The sequence below is a fragment of the Rattus norvegicus genome, chromosome 13 (genome assembly GCF_036323735.1).
Source record: "Rattus norvegicus strain BN/NHsdMcwi chromosome 13, GRCr8, whole genome shotgun sequence".
NCBI classification, from domain to species: domain Eukaryota; kingdom Metazoa; phylum Chordata; class Mammalia; order Rodentia; family Muridae; genus Rattus; species Rattus norvegicus.
Genome location: NC_086031.1, coordinates 37,962,307 through 37,985,525, shown reverse-complemented (window position 1 = coordinate 37,985,525; position 23,219 = coordinate 37,962,307). Strand labels below are relative to the sequence as shown.

At 39.9% G+C, this 23,219-nt stretch overlaps 1 protein-coding gene across 4 annotated transcripts in view; it reads left to right on the top strand.

Moving 5' to 3' along the window:
* Dpp10 (dipeptidyl peptidase like 10) overlaps positions 1-23,219 on the top strand; it is a 1,676,457-nt gene that overhangs the window by 836,462 nt on the left and 816,776 nt on the right. The window contains exon 1 of one of the 4 annotated variants that reach the window (XM_063272512.1): positions 16,738-19,971. The exons of 1 other annotated variant lie outside the window; for it this stretch is intronic. In XM_063272512.1, the coding sequence (XP_063128582.1) occupies positions 19,900-19,971 (72 nt within the window). In that variant the 5' untranslated portion in view covers positions 16,738-19,899. Of the gene's footprint in view, positions 1-16,737; positions 20,222-23,219 lie in introns of those variants that run through there. 2 more of the 4 variants (NM_001415116.1, NM_001415117.1) reach the window with 2 other exon arrangements.

Genomic DNA, 23,219 nt, shown 5'->3' with positions numbered 1-23,219 from the left:
TGAGAAGAATGATAGTCATTTTCCTCTGGTCACCACTCATGTGCATTTATACTCTTGTGCACATAGCCACCCCCAACCCTCAATGCATAATTAAAAATAAAACAGAATCTTAAGCAATATGAAGTTTAGAGACATGCAAGTTTAGGATTGGAAGTTCCATGAAGCTACGGTTTGTGATAGCATGTCTGCTCTCTTCTTTTGTTCATCTTTTCTAACCTAAATGACTCACAGATATCGAGGACATATGTTATAGAGTCAGATGTCAATGCTCCGTCTCTCCTTTAAAGGCTGAGTTCCTCACCCCTATTTAATATTTATCAACTGCCTACAATCTCAGGCTTTGTAAAAAAATCATTCACTTCTTTTTTCAGTGATCAGTTAATCAAAGTCAGTTGCACAGGGATGGTGCAAAAATAGGCGAAGGCTAGATTCCAGAACTCCAGAACCATCTACTTGTCAGAGCTCAAGGTTCTAATCTGGCACGAAGTCAGAGGCTGAGAACAAATAGTATGCATCGTAACCTTAGCCCTAGGGGTCAGCTCCCAGAAGGAAGCTCAGAAGGAAGCCAGGGGTCTAGTATAACTAGAGGCAGAACAATCCCAGAAATTCATTCTGAAAATTCAAAAGAGGCTGTTGTTGTTATATATATTTAATAACTCTATTCATGTTATGAGCTGACCAGCCCCACAGTAATCAAGACAAAGTCTTATTGACTCATTTAATCAGATTTAGCACCATTACTAGGTGATTACTCCGGTATTATAAAACTATCAGACTGGTTCATTCCTATCTGTGTTTGCCAATTTACTTGCTGTTTGAGGCTTGCCTGGGCTCTTCTGCTCCATCAGCCTGTCATTAGGGTGGACTTCTCCAGGTCAGGTGCTTATGGCCCATCCCCTCTGATGGTGGCCTCCTGCTCTCTCCATCTCCTCTTTTCTTCTCCCAGCTTTGGGAACCCTACCTGCAACCCTCAGCCCAGAGTAGGAGCCCACATACATCTCTTCTCCCCAATAACTGGCTATCAGCCACTTTTACTTAGCCAGTCAAAGGAGATTTCTGACCAAAGTTTATACAGCATCATTTGGTGTAGATGAGAGTGTGTTCTGCTGGACTGCCACCAGATCCTGAGGGCCAGTATTTAGCATTGGAATTCACAGGAGCACCAGACCAACCCCCAAGAGGAGAGGAGGTTCCTTGCTGATACAAAATATTTAAATTGAATATCAGGGGTAGATATGGTGAGATCTAGAATGTTTTCAGAAGATCATTGGTACTCCATGTCTTTGACGTTTTAGGTTTCTGGAAACGTCTCAGCAGTCTCTATTGATCTCTCTGACTAAATAAGGAAAGGAAATCACTGTTCTCTGGGGATATTCACTGACACACTAAGGAATTTAAGAAACTACTGTTCTTTGAACTTGAGCTTTGAACTTGAATTTCCTTAAACGAAGTGTCATTTGACAACCATGTGCTTGTAGTTGAGCAATATTTCAATCATATGTCAGGATTTCTGAAGATAACAAGTTTTGATCTTCCTGCTCTGCTCACCTTATGGAGTGACTTTCCTCAGTCTGTGTCCACATCAGATCGTATCATGACAGCAGCAGAGGTATATGGTACTGAAAATTTGTATGGAGTGGCCCTTGATAAAAGGGAGAAACAAGACAAGGGAAGGTACATCATTACCACCTACTCATATCTGTTGGGAAAAATGACCCTTGGTGTTTTCAGAAACTTGAAGCAAAGACTAAGAAAACCTATAGACTGCTAGAAATTATGATTTATTATTGTAATTATTATAACAACAGTAACATCAATCTCCAAACTAAGGAGATTTTTATCATAACATGCAATGTTTGGCAAAACAAAACCGACCCATAAGCTTGGGAAAAATATAAAATATGAGGAGAAAATGGCTGAAAAATTGGGGTGATCAGAGGACAAGTCCTTTATGTTGATGTAGGATAAGTCCCACAAGGCTGTGAATTCTAACAGATGCAGGTTTTGACATGGAAAACATAAGAAATCTAAAACAAGGCTGACTTTCAATGTGCCAAAGACATTGATGAAGCATCAGACTTGATCCTGCTATATTTAAGCAGAACTTAATCGTGTACATGTGGAATTATTTGTATGATTTAAAGACACAAACATGGGTGGCTTTGTGGTGTGGGATAGGCACACCTTGTAGAAGCAAACTTGCCTGACACATATTGTTCAGCAAGGAGGAAGGAAAGCAATGCTAATAGTCAGCCTCTACCAAAGGCTGTTTTTCAACAATGACATTTTCATATATATTTTAGGAGTAGTCTCTTTTTTATAGCCTGGTCCCAAGTAGCCCAGAAAACACGGTACTTCAAGTGAAATCCTTGACTTTGTAATGTACCAGAGGATCTTGATGGCTATAGATAGGGTTTTTTTTTTCTTTACCACATTTAAGAAAGTGAAACTTTGTGTGTGTGTGTGTGTGTATGTGTATGTGTGTGTGTGTGTGTATGTTCATGTTTGCATATGTGTATGTGGATATCAGTTTACCTGTATATAGAGATGAGAGTGGACACCATGAGGTAACAGCAAAGGAATTATTAAGCATTTCCTTGTGATAAAAATGATGTAATGATTTGAGTACAAAATAATACCCAGTTAGACAAACAAGTAGATGGATAAATGGATAGGGATCTGATATGTAGATAAATAAATATAGTATATTAAATAGCTGAATAACTAGAAGATATGAAGATAGTTTACAGATAACAGCTAGTTACATTAAAGATAATAGATTGAGAGAGAGAGATACATACATACCTTCCTTCATATATAGATACATACATACATACATATATACATACATACATGGACAGACAGATGACAGACAGATAAATGCATACATAATAGATGCAAAGGAGGATAAACAGTTAATAGACAAACAGTTAGCTAATAGGTAATTGAATGACAGATTGGTAAGATAGGTGATAGATAATACATAGATGATTCATTCATAATATGTAAAGAAGTAGATAGATGATGAGTAGACAATAAAAAGTAAGATAAGATATATAAATGACATAAAGATAATATATGATGGTTAAAATGCATAGATAATAATTATTTCTGCAAATTTATTTATGTTATATTTATTGTTCATATAGAATACCAGACACAACAACTTGATGCTTTTCAACTAAACAGAATAGTGAGCTAACACAAACATTCAGGGTTTTGGTTACAACATCTTATTTAGCAAAGTACATGAGATATTTAACACCTTATTATAAAATGCATTTTATACTCAAATGATTCATCTCAACTATAGTTTAGTTCAGGTCTTCTCATCATGTTTAGAGCAGGCTGGACTCATCTGTAATTGTTCATGGTGTGGGTGTTGTAAGTTTAATTTCCACTTCTAACATTTTTAAGTTATGGTAAACTTGTTGGCATTCAACCTTACTATAAATTGGGAAAATCTAAAGAGAGAAAGGAAAAGAAAAGAGTACGAGATGAAGAGAAGAAAGAAAAGGGATTCCTAATAGTATATAGTTAGGCAAGATCTGAGACGATGAATGTGAGAACCTAATAAAGTAGGAATAATAAATTAATAGAAATGAAGAAAACAACATGAAATGAAGAAACAAAAAAAACTAACAAAGTGTCACTTCTTGGCTCACATGGATGCATAAAAAATGAGTTGATGTCTTCCTTTCCATAGGATTAAGAACTCATCCAACCTAGGAGGAACTTTCAGGTATTCTAGCAAAAAAGAAAGAAAAGTTTGTACCTTACAAGGCTCTTGCTTAAAGAATGACTATCTATTTATTCATCTGTCTGTCTGTCTGTCTGTCTATCATCTATGTATCATCGATGTTATATAAAAGATATATATCTTATATCTTATGCATAATATATATAACATAAATAGACATCATATATGTTATATATAATATCTACTTTTTAATGAAACTTTTCTGTTTTTTTCTAGATTTTTTTCTACAATTTTCAGATTATCATACGCAATTTTAAGAAAAAAAACTTTGTTCAGTCATGTTTATAGAATTCTATACTTTAATAGTTCATTATTAAAGTTTTAAAAGGAAAAAAAAAGAAACAAAAAGACCATCTCAAGACAGACTGAGTCAGACAGAAAACTGAGTGGAGCAATGGTAAAAGCCAACTAAATGTTGGGAAAAATAAAATCCTTATTCCTGCATTCTAACTCCTCCCATCAGTCTCTTTATGCTGAGGATGAGGGAAAGCCCAAGAAGACACACTCAAGATAAAACTCACTGGCATTAGGGCTAGTGAGCTAACTCAGCAGGTAAAAGCTTTTTGCCACCAAGTTTTATGACCGAAGTTTCTCCTCTAGATTCACATAATGGAAGAATAGCATTAACTCCCCAAAGGGGTCTTCTGACCTCTCTGCATGCACTTTGCATCCCCATGTATACAGCACCGACAGTCTTTGGCACATGAATCCATAAACACACACGTGTGTGCACACACACAAACACACACACACACACACACACGTACACAGGCACACACACACACACACGCACACACACACACTGCATAAATGTAATTAAACATATTGTAAGACATATAAAATAGTTACTGCACTAGTATTCTTAGAGTATGTTATTTTCCAGAAGAAGTTTGAATATTTTGTTTATGCCTTATAGCATATTTTCTCCTTTAAATGCACTACTAAATAAATTTCTTCATAGAATAATTTATACTGAAAATCGTGCCCATATATGTAAAATGTAGACAGTTGTATTCTATCTCCTGATTAGGACATGGTGAAAAATCTATTCCACACTGACTTCCAATATGGAGAAAATCCTAAAAGTAATATTGGAGGAAAATCAAAATAAAACAAACAAAATCTCACCAAGTTTTCTGATCATAGATTGGGCATTCCTCTGCCTGATATTAAGAAACAAAGAGGCCATCTCAAGACAGGCTGAGTCAAGCGAAAGGTGATATAACATACAGTGTATGAAATCTATGGATTTGATAGATAATTATATATTGCTTACAACTTTTAACAAGGCAATGCATCAGTAAGTGTGTAAGCAGTAGGATTACAAGCGCTAGCTAGGCAACCTTGGGCACGTTTTTTCCCCAGGTTTTGGCATTCTGACTTTAAATGGAAGCAGGGATCTTCCTTCTAGAGTTATTGCATGGCAAAGCATTAGATGGTGCCTGCTTCACATTAAGCACTCAATAAATGTGAACCATTATTGTTTTCACTATTATTATTATTCACAGGAAAAATTCAAAACATGAAAATGGACTCAGTAGGCTGGTGGAGTGGAAAGAATTGTTTAACGGTTGCATAGTAGCTAATGGCACGAGATACTAAATGGCATGCGAGAAATGCGTAAGTAAAAATCAAGTGCCCTGGGAGTGGAAAGCAGAAAACATTTTACAGAAGTAGGGCTCAGGTAGCTTCTCAGAGGAATCAGAATGAACTAGAGAATGTCTCTAGATGGAGAGAATATGCATCTGAGCGAACATCTTCAGAGACGATAAAATGAGATTGTAGCATTTCCTGGCCAATCAGAGGGATCCTTCCGAGGGAAGATACCGTACTGCGACACAGCACTATGAGGTCAGGCGGTGCCAAGGCAGCTGCTTAGGTGAAGGCGCCTTGGCCATATGAAAAGGAGACATGTTTTTAATAAGGAAGAACTTGTCTGAATAGCATGTTACATACCCATTTATGGCTGGGAAATTGTAGACGATGGAGTCCAGCCCCCTCAAAGACAAATAAACTAGTTTATAGGGGCCAAAAGCATGGCCGCCTGAAAGTACAGAAGCTGCCCATGGAGATATTACTGTTCTGGATGACACAGTGTGTGTTATTCTGTTATCTGTAAGAGGAGGTTAAGACTGGGGCCCCTTGATTTTTTCCAAGGTAAACCTGGAATTGAACGAATAGATATATCTGTCTGAAATAAACTTTCCATTGATAAGATAGAGCTCAAACTGCAATCTATGCCCCTGGTGTTGAACCCCGGCTGCATCTATATTGTTTTAACAGTAGGTAAATGAGTTAATGGCCTTGAGTTGACGAACCACAGCAAATAAAACAACAGCCTGTGTTGGTGTTTACTAACTCTGAAGATGTCTCAAAGCAAGGCTGACATCCGGCTTTCAATACCGTAAACACATCTTGAAAAGGCAGGAGCAGTTTTATAGCTGTACATTCGCTGCAGAGAGAGTGTGACCCTGAAGAGCTGGTGTCTCAGCCTCACTTTAAAACAGCACAGAAAGCCTGTTCTCAGAGTAATCACTGTCTTTTACTTTATATTCTTTAATAGCTGCCTTTTATTGAGTGCTTAGTAAGAGCCAGGAACTCGATTAAGCACTTTTAAAACTTTTATTTTAAAACAAAATACAAGTATAGGCATTCAGGTGCACGCGCACACTCGCAAACACACACACACACACACACACACACACATACGCATTCACATTTACCACTTACACCAAAAGTACAAGGCAAAAGCTGTTTTTATCTCTGACCCTCAACATACACACACATACACACACACACACACACACACACACACACACGCACTCATGTTTACCACATACACCAACAGTACAAAGCAAAAGTGTTTATCTCTGACTCTCAAGACACACACACACACACACACACACACACACATACACATACACACACATGCACTCACATTTACCACATACACCAACAGTACAAAGCAAAAGTGTTTATCTCTGACCCTCAAAACACACACACACACACACACACACACACACACATACACATACACACACATGCACTCACATTTACCACATACACCAACAGTACAAAGCAAAAGTTGTTTTTATCTCTGACCCTCAACACACACACACACACACACACACACACACACACACACACACACACGTCAAAGTATAAATATGTCTGGCCTCCTAGAGACCTAACCACATGCTCTGACTATTCTTACAAAACTAGTTACTGACCTGAGCTCACTAATGATCATTTTTTTATGGCTTATATTTAAATGTACAAGGTGGAGCACTATAACTTTGTTATCAGTTTTCAAATCAAAATGTCTTTTAGCTATAATATGGTCAATCAGTTATCTCTCACCTCAAAATAAACTGCTCTTCCTTCCTTTACATGAGTCTATAATAATCTTGGGGGTTTTTTTGTTTGTTTGTTTTTTGTTTTTGTTTTATTGTTTTGTTTTGTCTTTGTCTTTGGGAGTCTGCCCTAGAATGGCTCGATTGTTTCTACAGTCCTGGTGCCCATCTATGTACTCATCTCTGTTTTTGTAGACGGTCAGGAGAACTCTCTATTAGACTCATCTTGGGTCATTTGGCAGCACTATAAATAATCTGTACTTCCTTTCCTGAGAGCCACATTGACATTTAATACATGGATCAAATATCTTATCAGATATTTCACAGTGATACTACCTTATTTTCAAATTAATTATTTGTATATATTGCATTGAGTAATTTTGCATCTTGGAGATGCTTCCTGTCATTTATGTTGTGGTTGCTAAGTGTCTCAATCTCTCCCCCCCAAAAAAAATCAGATTCAATGCTTTATACTGTTCTTTAGCTGATACTTCCGCTAGTAATAAAATGACTCTACATTTCAGAAGAAAATCAGTTAGCATTATAACATGTCTGATGGACAACACACCTATGGCACTTATTGAAAACTAGATCTCTCTCTTTGCTTAGACAGAGCCTTGTCAAGGTCAGTTTTGTTTCTTCTCTGGCTGATATAGTTCTTATCCTCAGTCTGAATTCCATACTTTATTCAGAAGCCTGGATGTCTTTTATTACCCCAATCTTTGCACAAGACCTGATCATTTCTCCTAAGTTTGCCAGATGTACATATTAAAACTACAAATTCAGTTGAAACTGCATATTAGCAAACCTGAGATATTCTTGTAGTAAAAATGCACATGTACTGATTATTTGTAAGTCAAATTTAGTTAGAAACCACAGGTTGTTTTTATCAGCTAATTACTGCTGGAGAGGCGTGGTCTCTAATTGTGTAAGTCCACGTCCTCTGAGAAATGGGTACAAGTAGCTATACAGGAGAGATGTTCGTAACTGCCTCCTTGGGGGGAAATGTTCCACACTGGATCAACATTTGAAGACTTGTTGATGCTGTTTGAGAGGTTATGAAACTAATGGAAGATGGATCTAGCTGAAGAACATCTGTTCCTGGGGATGGGTTTTCCTGATTATAGCCAGCTCTCCTTCCTGTTTTCCAGGCTGGCCTCCCTCCACCATTGCCACACCTCCCCTTTCATGATGGAGTCTATCCCTCACGAAGTATAAGTCAAAAGAAGCACTTCATTCCTCAGAGTTTCTTTTGCTTATGGTATTTTATCACAGCAACAGAAACAATACTAATATTATGCCTTAGAGGGAAAGAGGAAGGGAATTTTTCCGTGCTTTTTAAGGGAAACTTTTTGATTGGAATCTTCTTTCTTGGTAGATTGAGAAATGTGAAATGTTTTGTTTCATTCTTTTAATTGTGTCTATGAGTATGTGTTTGCTCCGCTATGGGAAGTGCTAATGTTCACAAAGGTCAGAAGAGGGTAGCAGATTCCTGGAACTAGAATTACAGATGGTTATGTGCAGCCCTAATATGGAGGTTGGAAACCAAATTCTGGTTTTCTGCAACAGGGACAAGTGCTCTTAACCACTGAGCCACTTCCAGACGCTGTGGTGAACTTGATTTTTAAGGCTTTAGTCAATGGGGAATGAGAGTGTCACATAATTAGTTATAAACTAAAATTACATATCACACTTGCTTGATATTTTTACTTGTGGTGATTTTGTCATTGTAAGAGTTTTAAATTTTATTCTTAGGTTCCTTAAAGGACACTCATTAGGGCGGTATTTCCTGAGTGGTAAGAGTCTCTATAACCTGTGTGTTTGACACTCAGTATTACCATAGAGAACTTTTCCTCCACCTTATCTGTCCTCGAATTTCTTAAATATACTACTTTATCTCCTCTCTTTAGAGAGAAGTGCTGTTCCAAAGCAAAAAAAACAATCTAATATGAATTAATTTTATAGCCAACTACTTTAGCTACATACTAAAGAATTACTTTTGGTTTCTTTAAAGTATTAACCTTTACTTATTCCACCCAAACATTCAGGAATACAAAGTAACTTTTCAAAAAGATTATAGTTTAAATATCTTAAATGATAGCAGAGAATAGCCTTGTTGGAGCACCAGTGGAAGGGGAAGCCCTTGGTCCTGCCAAGGTTGGACTCCCAGTGCAGGGGAATATGGGGAGGAACCATAAGGGGAATGGATGGGGGGAATACCCATATGGGGGAGGGGGAGTGGATGGGGGCTTATGGACAGGAAACTGGGAAAGAGAATAACATTTGAAATGTAAGTAAAGAAATATATCTAATAAAAAATGATAGGATTTCTTTCTAAGTTGTATATATTTTCCTACTTGATGTTCATCTAGTGAGGAAGTCTTCTCAATTGTATGCTTAACGGTCTTTGACCTTCACATTTTGTTGTCTCTGGTAACCTCTTTCTTCCTCCCTCTCTTCATCTTTCTTTCTTCCTTCCTTTCTTTCTTTCTTTCTTTCTTTCTTTCTTTCTTTCTTTCTTTCTTTTCTTTCTTCCTTCCTTCCTTCCTTCCTTTCTCTCTTTCTTTCTTTCTTTCATATAACTATATTATATATTTAAATTACTTATTTTATAATATACATATTTATATTGTGTGTGTGTGTGTGTGTGTGTGTGTGTGTGTGTGTGTGTATGCATGCATGTGCATTTGCCACAATGAGTGTGAAGGTTATAGGAGGTCTTGGATAAGTCAGCTCTCTGCTTCCTCATATGGTACCTGGGTATTGAACCCAGGTCATCAAGTGTTTTTACCTACTGACCTATGTCACCAGTTTTTCTCTTATTTTGTTTTTAAAATCAATTTTTACACGGCATTTGACCTAGATGTTATTATGTTTCCTTGAATTTGTATATAAATAAAAGTTTTTCCCAACTGCAAATTGAGCCTTTTTTATATACAAATTCAGTATATCTACAATGGGTTGCTGTTTCACTTTCCAGATCACTTTTTCTTTGCACGGGTTTGATACCTACTCAGCAGCCACATAAAAGTCATGCACAGGGTGTTGTGTTTGTAAACCCAACAATGGGGGAAGTAAAGACAGGTAAACCCCTGAAGCTCTCTGGTCAAAATCTTGCAGAATTGGGGCACTTCAGGTCTCAGTGTCACAAGAGGTAGGGAGGGAAATAATTGAGGAAGACACCTAGTGTCCACTTCTTATCTCCATACGCAGATGTACTGGCATCCACATGCACATATGCAAACAGACCACACACACACACACACACACACACACACACACACACACACACACACACACGAGTGCGTATGGGCACCTACACAATCAAGTACCGTTTAGTGTGATGAGAGGAATAGATAGGTCAGTATATCTGTATGGATCGCATGGCATTCATTAAAATACAGTAAACTGAATATTATTCTATACCAACCCTGATGTATAGATCCACATTGCTTGCAATCTTGTCCATTTTCTGGAAAATAGGATAAAATACTTGAGATTTTTGAGTCTGAAACAAAGACCACTGTTATTCATGGTAGCTCAAAGAACGTGCATCAACATATGTGAACTGGTTTTCCTTATTGTCAAGTCCCAAGGAAGGAAAGCTCTGTCAGGCAGATGACTGCTCACAATCTGGGTCATGTACCTAGAGAGCTTTGCACCACAGGAACCCAAAATTTATACCAAGGAGAGGTGTGACTCTTCCTCTCAAAAGTTTAGTGGACCAATATTCATTAAAATATTTTAGGGTTGGCAATATTCTGGTGAACGTGGAATACTGGAATGTAAAAGATGAACAGAAAATTGTCTTCCATAGTGCCTTTTGTCTTATTACTGTAATGCCCACAATGAAACTTTGTTTTATTGGGTTTTCAGTGCTGAGTATTTGGGTTTCTCTCAGAATATTTTGAAATTGTCAGGTCAACTGACATCTCCACTTCTATGATAAAATACAGTGCAGCCAAAAGTGGGCTATGTCTTTACCCAGTTAAGAAAAGTTCCTCCTTCAGGGGGCAATGTGACATAGACAATCCCTACTTGAGAATACCTTTCACTTTGAGTCTACATTGTATCAAGTTGAAAAATACTGTAGCTATTCCATACACTCGCGGGGACTTTTCAATAACAAACAAAACTAAATATAAAATTTCTCAGCCCTTTAGGAGTTTAATATTGAGATAGTGGGGAAAATCTTTTCTCAAGGACATGTCTCCCTCTACTTAGCATGGGTAACAGTTAGGCTCCAATGCAGTACTGCGTACTAAAATCAAACAAGAACAAAATAACCACCACAAAGCCTTGAACCTAGAACAGTTTGAGCAATTTGTTTTCCTCTAATAATTATAATTTAGTACACTTGATAAGATTCTATTACCATATTCAAGGTGTTGAATATGTTTGTCCAGAATAAAGGTATGAGGTATGGAGTAAACTATGTACTATAGGAATAGTAAAGAAAGTTCTAGTGGGAACTTTCACTCTTTGGGAAGATGGAATAGTGCATACTCTGCTTCTCCCTGGGGAAGGGAGAAGACCAGCAAAGAGGACTGTTCATCCACCTTAGCAAGCTCTCCATGTCCTATCAGTGAAGATGAAACCCTATAAGTAACTGAGGAGTCAATTGAAGAGCCTTTCTCTAGTGGTTGGTTTTTATGAACTGTGTTATTTGTTACAGATTCTCTCCAATTCCTCCTCTGATGCTTATTATCAAGTTATATATAACAAATGATAAAATATTACAAGAATTGCTAAGCTTTGAAATTAATTGGGACTGTCCACTACAAAATTGCCTGCAGGGGAATGAGAAGGTTATAAGCAGAACTGAAAATTGCAAACTTAAACTTATGCATATCTACATCATATATTTAATGTCAGGAACAATGTTTTGGAACTAACTAATAGGGTTGTTATATTTTTTAAATCTTTATAATGGCATTAATAAAAATGTGAGACTTGAGACATCCTACCAACTTCAGTATATTTACACTTGGGGTCCCCCTTTATCTTAAACCTCCATTTAGCTTATTTTCATCTTCCTTTTTCTTTCTTCTTTCTTTGACTGGAATAAGGCAATGTGACATTCAGTAGATATTTATATTTATAAATTTAGCTAGGAAATTAGCAATGTAAAATATTTCCCTATTATCCTAAATTGATACAGACAGGTGGACGATAGTTAAGCATGAACACAGGTAGGTAGATAAATGATCAGTAATAGACAAATAGATAAATAGATGTGGATAGGCGAATAGATAAATTATAGATGGGGAATGGATAGATAGATAGATATAGAGCAATAGATGGTAGACTATTTTAGAAAGAGAAATAGAGGATGAACAAATTTTAGAGACATATATAAATAATGGACAAATAGTTGATAAGCAGATAGATATAGAGGTAGATGGCTAGACAGATGGATGATACATAGATAACATAGATAAAGCAGAAGGTGATAGTTATATGATAGATAGATAGATAGATAGATAGATAGATAGATAGTTAGATAGATAGGCAGACAGATAGACAGATGATAAATACACAGAAAGATGGAGATAAATGTAGGGAGAGATCAATAACAACAGCAAGTCACTAACCAAGATTCATAGATTAAGTAAAATTGAACATGACAGCAATGGGACATGAATTTTAATGAGCTTGATTACAATAAAAAAGGATGTCCTAATGTTATAATTTTCTCTGTCTAAACAAATAACTTTGTGTGCTAAAATACTTTTACAAACATGGCCATGGTCATCAATTTTCTTTGTAGTCTTCCTCTTGGTTTCTGGAGGAAGAGTCATCTGGTTGTGTGAATCCATTTATAAATCTTTAGTAATAAACTGAGCATGGTAAGTGTACAGAAAATAGAAATCCTCTTTGCGGACAAACTTGCAATCAAGATCATGATCATGTATAGTTCTCTCAACCAGTAAATTCCCCTAAGTGATCATGGAGTTTCTGTTCCTGTTGTCTTGATAAAATGCTCTGGCAAAAGAAAATAGGGGAGGAAGGATCTGTGTTAGCATAAGGTTCCAGGTAGAGTCAGCATGGGGGCGAGGGGTCCATGTTGTGTGGGACTTGCAGCAACTGTTAACAGTAAGGAAAGAGAGAAAGATAACACAGCTCCTGGACTTACTTCCTCCTTTTCTATTTAGTCTAGGATCCCAACTCAATGAAAGGTGCCAGTCATATTTAAAATGCTTCTCCCCACCTTGATTATTGAACTGAAGACAATCCCCCACAGGTATGCATAGAGAACAACCGCTAAGAAGATTCTAGATTCTGTCCAGTTGACAATGAACACAAAATTTTATTCATAGGCAATGTGTTTCATGCTGTCTTGTGAATTATATAAAATCAGGTGTCAGGTTAACAGATCAAAATGTCTGACTGTAAAGAAAAGACTGTATATAGTTCCCAAGGTCAAACAAAAGATAAATTTGAATCTCCTGAAAATCTTGTTTAGGGAAATGAGAAATAGTAGGTTCCAAGATAAGTAGTAATAATAATAATAAATGAATCCATCAAAAGAAAACTTGTTATCTGGAAAGGACAAATGTTTCCCTAGTGTTGCTTATCACTCTTCCATGTTTATCAGCCTTTCTGGCATGTGTACACAGAAAACTTATTTGTCTTCAAACAAACAAAAATGAGAAATAAAAATTACTGCTATATCAGCAGAAAGGAATGAAAAGGTTTTTTGTTCCTGGGCCAATAACCAATTGATTGAATGATATTCTTTAATTGGTGATAATGGGGTGGCTCAGTGGATAAAGTCACTTGCTGCTAAGCATAATAACCTGGGTTTGATAACGAGCCCAGTCTCTCAACTTGTTCTCTGACCGCCACACAAATGTCATGGGTAAGTAAACACCTACACATTTCCTTCACTCACATAACTTCGTATATGTCCATTTTTCAAAAACTAAAATATGGACTGGCAAGATATCTCAGCAGATAAAGCCGTCGAGAACCACAGCTTGCATCTACAGAATACACTGAAAAGCCAGACAGATATAGCAGCCTATCTATAACCCTAGAAGTCATGGGATAAATGTAGGAGAACGTCAGACAAGCTACATAGCCAGATTTAACAAGAGAAGAAGGAAGACACTCAACATCAATGCTGGCCTCCACATAACATGCACACACATTTGTACTTTTCCCCTACCTGAACCAACATGTCCACCCATATATTTATGAACATTCTTATGTATATGCCCATATAATTCATGCATAGATTCATGTGTGCATGTGTGTGTATACACATACATGTGCATGCGTGCACGCGCGCACACACACACACACACACACACACACACACACACCCCAATAGGATAAAAATATGGGTGTGAAAATGGAAAGATACCTTGCATTAGTAAGTCATTTCATTGACACAGCTCAGCTCCTCGTAGAAAAATCATCCCCAGGAAAAATCACCAGCATTGTTTTATTGTCTTGATGGCCTTATATATGTCACCGAAGGCTGTGAGGTGAAAGGAAGACGTGAGGTGTGTAAATATAACAAGCAGAGAGACTCTCTCAGACTGCAACTCAGTATGAATGAGCTGTTTGTCAATATCCCCGGGTCTCTGGTGAGCAACAGGAATGACTCTGAGGATAGTGCAACTCTGTCTCCTTCCACCAGAGATCATAATTGGGCTATGAATTTTTATAACAGGAGAGCCTTCACGCTGCAGACAGAGAGTGACAGAAAGTTTAGTTAACAGTAAAAAAAGCTCAGAACAGGCACAGTTGCCTGCATGGATAGCACTTGAATAGGCAATGCCTCTTTCTTCCCGTCCTGTTTATCTTTTCTTTCTTTCTTTTTTTTTTTTAAACAAGCATCTGTTATAGCTTACCAGCTAAGACCTTCTGAAATGTGCACCTCATTTAGGAACGTTGCTCGTTGCTCACTGTACTCGTTTTCTACCCAAGGACTCTCTAGCACTGTGGGGGCATTTGAGAAGCCTATAGAGGTGAGGAGAGGTAATTTATAAATCGAAACCAAATGATAGCAAATGGTATGAACTAACGCTGCATTTTCATGTGAAAAGAGCTAATTGGACCCATTTTATTTCAGGTCTCTGATGCTTGGCTTATAAACTCAGTCTCTCTGGTGCTCTGCTCATTACAGACACTCAATGGGGGACCAGCACCTGCTGGGGAAAGCCCTCTGAAGGCAGGTTGTTTATGACAAAGTAGATTTACTGGTGAAAAAAGAGAGAATTGGGAGGGGGCAGCTATGCTAGTAGCTGTTTTCAGGGTCACATTAGTTTTATCTAGTTTATCTGAATTTGAAGAGTTTGTCTCTGCTCTGCTCTGTAAAATCTCAAGGCATTTTTTTTGTCTCTCTCTGACATATCAGAGTTTAACCTGGCCTTATTTATTACTTTCTTGCTGGTAGAAAGTAAATTTTGCTTTTTTGTACCAGAGTCTATACTTTGAAATGGAAGATTAGAATAGATAGAACGTGCCTATTTCTGGAACGATCTAACTTTGCCACTGATGCTGAATTATTTTAATCATAACTTGAGCCCGTTCCCTCATTATCTACTTTCATAACCTGTCCTCAATGATTCAACTTCATATTTTAAGGGGAAAGGAGATACAGCATAGAGTCTCACCTCTGAGACACTGGAATCCTGCTCGAGATGCCCAGTGGAGATGTCTGCATTTCTGTATTTGCTTCTGTTTGGGGGGGTGTCTGTAGGAACCCCAGTGAGTCTATAGAAAAGGCAACTGTGTAAATTGTGTCTTCATGGGAACCTGAAGCTGGAATTTGAAGCCATTCAGCTTTCACAGTACAATGGTGGACTTGAATTTAGTAAGTTATTCTGAATGGAGTGGTCAGTTATCTATCACAGCAAAGGTATATCCTTTAAGAGGAGTATTTTACTGGTGGCCCCATCAGGTGTTTCTAAGTTGTGAGAGCCTCATTTCCCATCACTGGAACCAGAAACAACCTTTCTTACTTATTCACAAGTCTCACAAGTGTTAGCTTGCCTGTGCATTAGTTCCTCCAAGAAACAAAATAAGAGAACATTCTCAGAGTCACTTGAAAACCTCATTATATTTTACCTTACTCAAGTTATGTTGTGTGTAAGCATGGTCCGTGTATATGCATGGGCTCTTGTGTGTGTGTGCGTATATGTGTGGTGCCCAGGAACATCTGTGTACATATGTGACGAGCCCAGAGGTCATATTTCGTGTCTTCATCTCTTGGTCTGTGTCTTACTGTGTGGCACATGGATTTTCCCCGAACTTGTAACCTGCTGATTTAGTAAGTCTGGGTTACCAGTAAGCTCCAGGGTCCTCCTCCTTCTACTTCCCCAGTTCTGGGATTACAGGCCTGGAACCCCACCAGGGACTTTCGGTGTGAGTGCTTAGGATCTGAACTCAGGTGCTCAGCTTGCACAACAAACACTAGTTAGGGAATCATTTCCCTAACCTCATTATAAAGCTTTTTATTTTCCACAGGACTTTGTCAATTAAATGTTAATTTTGCACTTATGAATCCTAAAGATACTAATAAAGCAATATAATTACCATGCAAGTGAATGTAATAAGAAACTATGGGAAAATGTATAGGTACGTCTCTTTTGTGAACTAACTCATATTTTTTTATTTAATTTTTATTATTTTGATAATGTCATGCATGAGTACTGCACACACATTACCACCACCCTCCTTTTTCCCTCAAATTCCTCTTCTAACCACCTCATTACAAACTCTATGACCTCTTTTTGTTACCATTCAATAACTAGATATAAACACATGAATATATTAATAATCTAATTTCCCCCACTACATTGTAAACATAAGTAAATAACTTATCACTCAGAAGATACTTTTCATATTTACAAAGATGAACGTGTAAAATTATGCAGATTTAGAGTTAGTGGGATTTTAGTAGTGATCCAGTGTCAAAATTTCAATTTTACCAGATGGGGAAGCAGAGGTGGGCTACCATTGGCTTCCCTTGGCTCTCAGCTCCATAATGAAGCAGAGGAAAACCTGCCTGCCTACCTGAGCCTGGATGGGTCCTACTAACACAAGCACTGATTGCCACATGGATACTAGATTATAAATTAGTATTTGTGCCTTTGTCTTTGAGGATTTTGTAATCAGAGACCATATCAAACAGAGCTGCAAACATTTCTTAGAAAGAAAAGTCTTCTTTTATTTTTCCTGAACAATTAACTTTCCTTTCAGCAAGAAACCAAGTTGGAACTTGAGAAGCTGACATTGTAGTTCCAGTGTCTCTTCACTCACAATTCTGAGAGAGGGAGGGAGAGGGGGAGAGAGAGAGAGAGAGATAGAGAAAGGGGGGGGGGAGAGGAAGAGACAGAGAGAGACAGAGAGAAAGAGAGAGACAGAGAGACAGACAGAGACAGAGAGAATATTTTATTTGGGGAAATCAATTTACATGTGATTACGTTTCTGAAGTGTAAATTTTAGGAATCCACGACAAAAGGCAAAGACTCAAAAGAACCTATTCTTAAAAGTAAGATTCTCTCCCAGGCACCAGAGAGTAACAATTTATGTCTTGATATATAAGTAAAGTAAATTTTATACTGAATACTAAAAGTAGATGCAAGTTCAGCCACTGAATTCAGTCCAATAAGTTATCCCAAATGGAAGCCGCTATTGCTGCTTCATACTTGCTCCATGTGAAAGAAATCTGTCACAGAGTCAGTTCCCTCACGTTCAGCAAATTGTCCAAAATGGAATCGCTTGAGAGGATTCGTACACTCCAATAATGAAGAGATGAGCAAAATGTAAAGATGGATGCATTTCCTGAATAATGCATGCTGTCTCCCAAACCACTCTAACGATATGGAAGAGAAAAATCTGGGTTGCTAGATTTATGGGCTAGCTATTTTACTTGTATTTCATTTTTATATATGCTTTATACTTTTACAACAAGTAAAATTATCCCCCATCAAAACGCTATTTCTATTCAAACAGAACAAATATCACATTCACAAGAAGCCAGGGATCACAGATGTTTGAAAAGTAAAGGTTTCTCTTCACCCAGATTTGTTATTATGACCATTGTGGGTAAATACAATTTTTGTAGTATCACAATCAGCAAAGGTGGACAGCTGACACGTGGCAACTTCCTGGACAGAGTAACTGGGGCAGGAAGACAGCCCTTAGCTAACCACACCCCCCACACAGCTACCCAACACCCAGGTCTCTGTTCTCTGCTCCCCAAGTGCTGAATTTATCAAAACATCAGCGGGCAAAATGGCTGTGCAGGTAAGGATGCTTGCTGAATGAAAATCATGAACACCAGAGTTCAAGCCCCAGGACCAACGTGCTTGTGGGAGAATACCAACGCTGGAATATGTGTCTCCCTCTTGCCCTTTCACTGATGAGCAATCCTCTGAGTACTCAGAAATCAGGGACTGGGACATTGCTTATGTTCCATTTACCAAATATATATTCCTCTGCGCACCTCGGAAAGAGCCACCTGCAGGTACATGTGGGTGAAATTAGTGACCTTTGATAATTATAGCCCACAGTGCTCCACTTCTAAAGTAGGCTGACTTTCTGATTTATAACATGGTTCCAGGTTCCAGGCTCCACGCTGAGTATAAGTTCTTGCATACAGGTGGAAGGCGAATGGAGAGGATCAGAACCTTAATCTCACCCTTGTTGCCCCCTCCCCTTATCTCGTGTTTGGACAAATGCTCAGGGAAACAATTTTGTAATGAGAATGGCTTGAATGGCGAGGAAGAAAGTAAGATTTTTTTTAAATGTATGCAGTAAAAAAGATGTGCAAAGAAGAACCTTGTGTGGTTAATGTCGTTTTTTACAAATCTTTAGGGATTCCATTGCTTTACCCAAGCAGCCATCTGGGGACTCCAAGCTGGAGGTTAAAGCCTTTCTATTGCCTTAAGACATCAGGCGCACACCCTTGGGTCACCATGTGGGACAAACGTCTCCCATGCAGACAGGTGTTGCACACGCCCAGTGGGGCTCCAGCCGGGGATCCCCCTCGCACCCCCTCCCCTGCTACCCCTGCTTTCTCGAAGTGCTGGAGCATGCCTAGTGGCCACTCTGGAGCCACCGAGGGTTTTTGCACTGGCTCACGCTCCGCTTCTCCGGGTTTTATCCAGAGCCCGCGGGGGGTGGGCGGGGGTGCTGGGGTGGGGGAGCCCGCAGAGCCCGGCGGCTTGGGCTACACGAGTGGGGAGTGCGTACGGGTTGTCTCCCGCGCGCTTTACGGTTGCTCGGGAGATGCTGGAGCGCAGAGCCTGGTTGTTGCTGCTGCTGCTACTATTGCTTCTGCTGCTGCTGCACCTGGCGCGCTGAGCACCGTGCGGGGAGCCCCCGAGGGCCGGCGGCGGTGCGGGTACGCGGGTGGCGGACTGCGGTAGAATGAAAGCCTGGCTCCTCCGGCGTTGCAAGCCACCGCTCCGGCGCGATCAGGTGCTGGCAGCCAGCCGCCCGCCGCTCCACTAACTTACCACTTGGTCGCGTCTGGTGTCTGCATTTTCGGGTGGTGGTGGGGGGCGGGGACAGTGGGGAGTCCGAGGATCTGCTGTAGTCGAAAAGAGGGATCCTGCAAAAAGGGGAGCCTGCTTGCCTCTGCCGCCACTCTCCGTCCCCTCCCTGGCGCTCCCCACCCCCCACCCCACCGCTGCCGCCGCTCTTCCCTTCCGCCAATTCCGAGAGCGACGGGGCGTCTGTGACATGCGATCGCTTGCCAAGTGACGGTCCCCGAGTGTGAAGTGCCCGCGAGGAAGTGTGAGCTCCGACGCGGGCGGCGAGGGGATGACAGCCATGAAGCAGGAGCAGCAACCCACCCCTGGGGCCAGGGCAACCCAGTCGCAGCCAGCGGACCAGGTGAGAGTTGGCCTCTAGGGACTATGCTTCCCAGGATGGGTGGCTTTAGTCAGCGCCCCCCACCACACACACACACTAGTCTCTAAAGATCCGCTCCCACGTTTTGCCTCTCCTCATCATTCCTCCGCCCCACTCCCAGGCTCTCTTGTCTCATCCATGGACCCAGCAGGAACTTAGAGCATCCCAGTGCGCTCTGGGGCCGGGCGACGGGATGCTCAAGGTGGAGAGCCGCGGGGAAGGGGGCAGAGAGGTAAAAGCTGGAGATATGCCACAGCGGAGACGCTGCCATGGGAGGGAGGGGTGATCTGTTCTGCTATGGGGAGTCTTGACTTCTAAACGCATTTTGAATGGTTCTAGCGATCCTGGAGACTGTCTCTTGCACGGGTCCAGCCCTATCTCACTGTGGCTCGGACGCGCGCTGGCCAGAGATACTGAAGTAGGCAAATGACCTTTAAGCTATCAGAGTTTCCCTTCTGTTCTCTTTTGAGAAGACCATGATGAGAAAGCAGGGTAGGAAAAGAGGACGCGGCTTCTCTAGTCTGCCCAGTGAAAGGAACTGAGCATGAGGGAATAGAAAGGCGTTTATCTTTCAGGGTAGCAAGGAAGGTACTGGCTTTGGTGGTTTGTTGGGTCTAGATGTGTCGCGTCTGCAGAACTAAGGTGCCCTGAATTGGCTGATTGGTTATTACTGTCCCCTTTGCGTCCTTTGGTACCTGCCACCCTTTTTTTGGGTTAGTGTTGTTTGGGTCTTTAGAAAATCTGTAGCCTAGTGTTATAGAGAAATGTCTGTTTCCTGTATCTGGTTTGGGGGCGATTTGAGAGTTGGGTCACGCTTTTTCCTAAAGTTGGAGGGGTCAGGAGCGAGGCGATGCTCCATCTAGGAGGAGGGAGGCTATAGAGAGTGTGCGGGAGATGCGATCATGTTTACATCAATTACAACCGAACTAAGCGAGCCTTTCTTGGTTAGCGCAATGCTTTGGAGCTAGAGGATCCCGCAGCGAGATGCATGAAGTGGAGCGCCAAGCTCTTTGCCCAAGGAGCGCACTGTGGGTGGAAGGCTGCTAGAGGTGTTTCAGCTTAGATACTCAGCTCTTAGAAGTGTGGTGACTGGGCCGGGGGACCTTGCCAGGGGAGTAGACCCCAGCTCTTCCGCTCTTGGAATTCTAAACACCAAAGCCTTGGAGGGGCTGTCCAAATTGCCCAGAGCGATGCTGAAACAGAGGAAGTGATGCCAGGGACGTTGTTATTAATATTCCAGTCTTGGTCATCTCTCCTGGCTTCTGGTCTTTTTCCTCCCTCCCAATCCCCATCCCATCTTCCCGCACATGTGTTTCACACAGGTGGAAAATTTTCAGTGTTTTACAGCTCTCTCTAGCTCTCTCTGTTTAGTGATGTAAAAAATGCAGAGTTTATGAAGCATTTGTTGCCTTAAACCACCATTTTTACCCTTAAATTAAAAAGCAAATATTAAAGCATTATCCACAATGTTCCCTCTTCTTATGCCTCTTCTCTGTCCCCTCCCCCATCAGCACACATCCTCATGTAGACTGATTAGCAGATTTATTGAAAAATATTTCAAGACAGGAACATGGATGTAACATTCCTTTTTCAGGCTAAAGTCTTTAAATTTCATTTACAAGGTTTGGACTCTGGACTGCTATTGGAGTGATGTGACCGATAAGAATGATTAGCCAGGAGAGAGTCTCCACATGAAATTTTTGCTCACTAACCTGTGACACCAGCTGGAAACTTGAGGTGCTGCAGACAGCTTCTGTCAGGGTGGGGGAGGTTTGCAAGAAGCAAGGCAGATAAACAGAAGCACAGTGTATATATGTGTGACAAATCCCTTTGTCAGGATTAACCTGACACTTAAATTTCACATAAGAGAGGTTCAAGAGTGGATTCATTTATCTCTCTAGTATGCATATTTTTAATGGCTGTTTCAAATATTCAGAGAGCAGTCGGTCATCTGCAGAACTCTAATTTTAACTGGGTGTTTTTAAAGAGATTCCGTGGTTGCACATGATTCTGAAGTGTGAGTGACTTACATCCAATCTATGTATTGGGAGAGGCTGATTTTGTAAATGCAAAGTTAGCTTGATATAACTATTGTAGTAGCCTCATAGGAGGCATTCAGAAAATCCTGGGGAATCTCTTTAGCTAGCACTCTCCTTGTCCAAAGATAAATATATAAAATGATAGCCATATAATGTGTGTGGTTGTTGTGAATACTTAAGTTAGGGTCTGAAACTCATAAAGAATCCAACAGATTCAGTCACTACGCCTTGAATTTAAAATGATCAGACAATGTTCAGACCATGCTAGATGTGTTAGAATAATTGTACTGGCTGCTATGATACTTCAAAATAAAAATTCATAAGTTTAACTGAACTACCTTCACACAATTCTTGTCAGTGATTAAACAGAAGGCATATCCCAGTTCCTCACTCACTTTTTATTGATCCTGAATGATTTAGATTTTTGAACGTTGTCCAAAAGGTCTTTCATTTCTGAGAGAGTGATTTTCATGGGCCCCAAAGATGCCTCATCTTGAGGCATCTGACATATGTGTATTGACCATAGGTTGAGAAAATTCATTTTTGGAAAGAGCAGTGGTTAGGGGTCATAGAATTTGGTAACTATCATAGCCTATAAAGGGTTTTTCTTCTCTGCTTCCTGTTGTCACTTGCTGTCCTCTGTCACATCCACCCTGACAAGAGACAACCCCTCCTAAGAAAGCATCAGGGTCTGTGCAGAGTTTTTTAAAAAATATTTTGAATCACTGCCAATATATTTGTCATTTTCATCATGACCCTTTTAAAATACCAACTGATTCATTTGTTTTCTCTTTTTTAAAGACCGATTGCATTTACAATAGCTGTTTTTGTTTTCATAATACTCTACATTTATAAAAGGTTCAAAAATAAATGCTCTGACGGGGCAGATGTAATCACACCCACTTACTGTGATCAATTCCTCACTTTTTATTGATGGATCTAAAGATCTTGAGTGGCCAATTATATCTCATTGTTACCTGAGAACAGCCACCTCGGAAGCAGTTGCTTTGTGTGCTCAGAGGTACTTGAATTGAGCAGGAAACATCTATCAGATGCAGTTTTCTATTAGACTTTCAAAGCAGCGTTTCGAGGTCACTTTTGTTGCCTCCCATTTCCCATGTCAGGGATCCTACGAATGGCCTTTTTAAAAAGTTAAGTCTTGAAACCAAGTTTGTCTTCAGAATTGGTGAT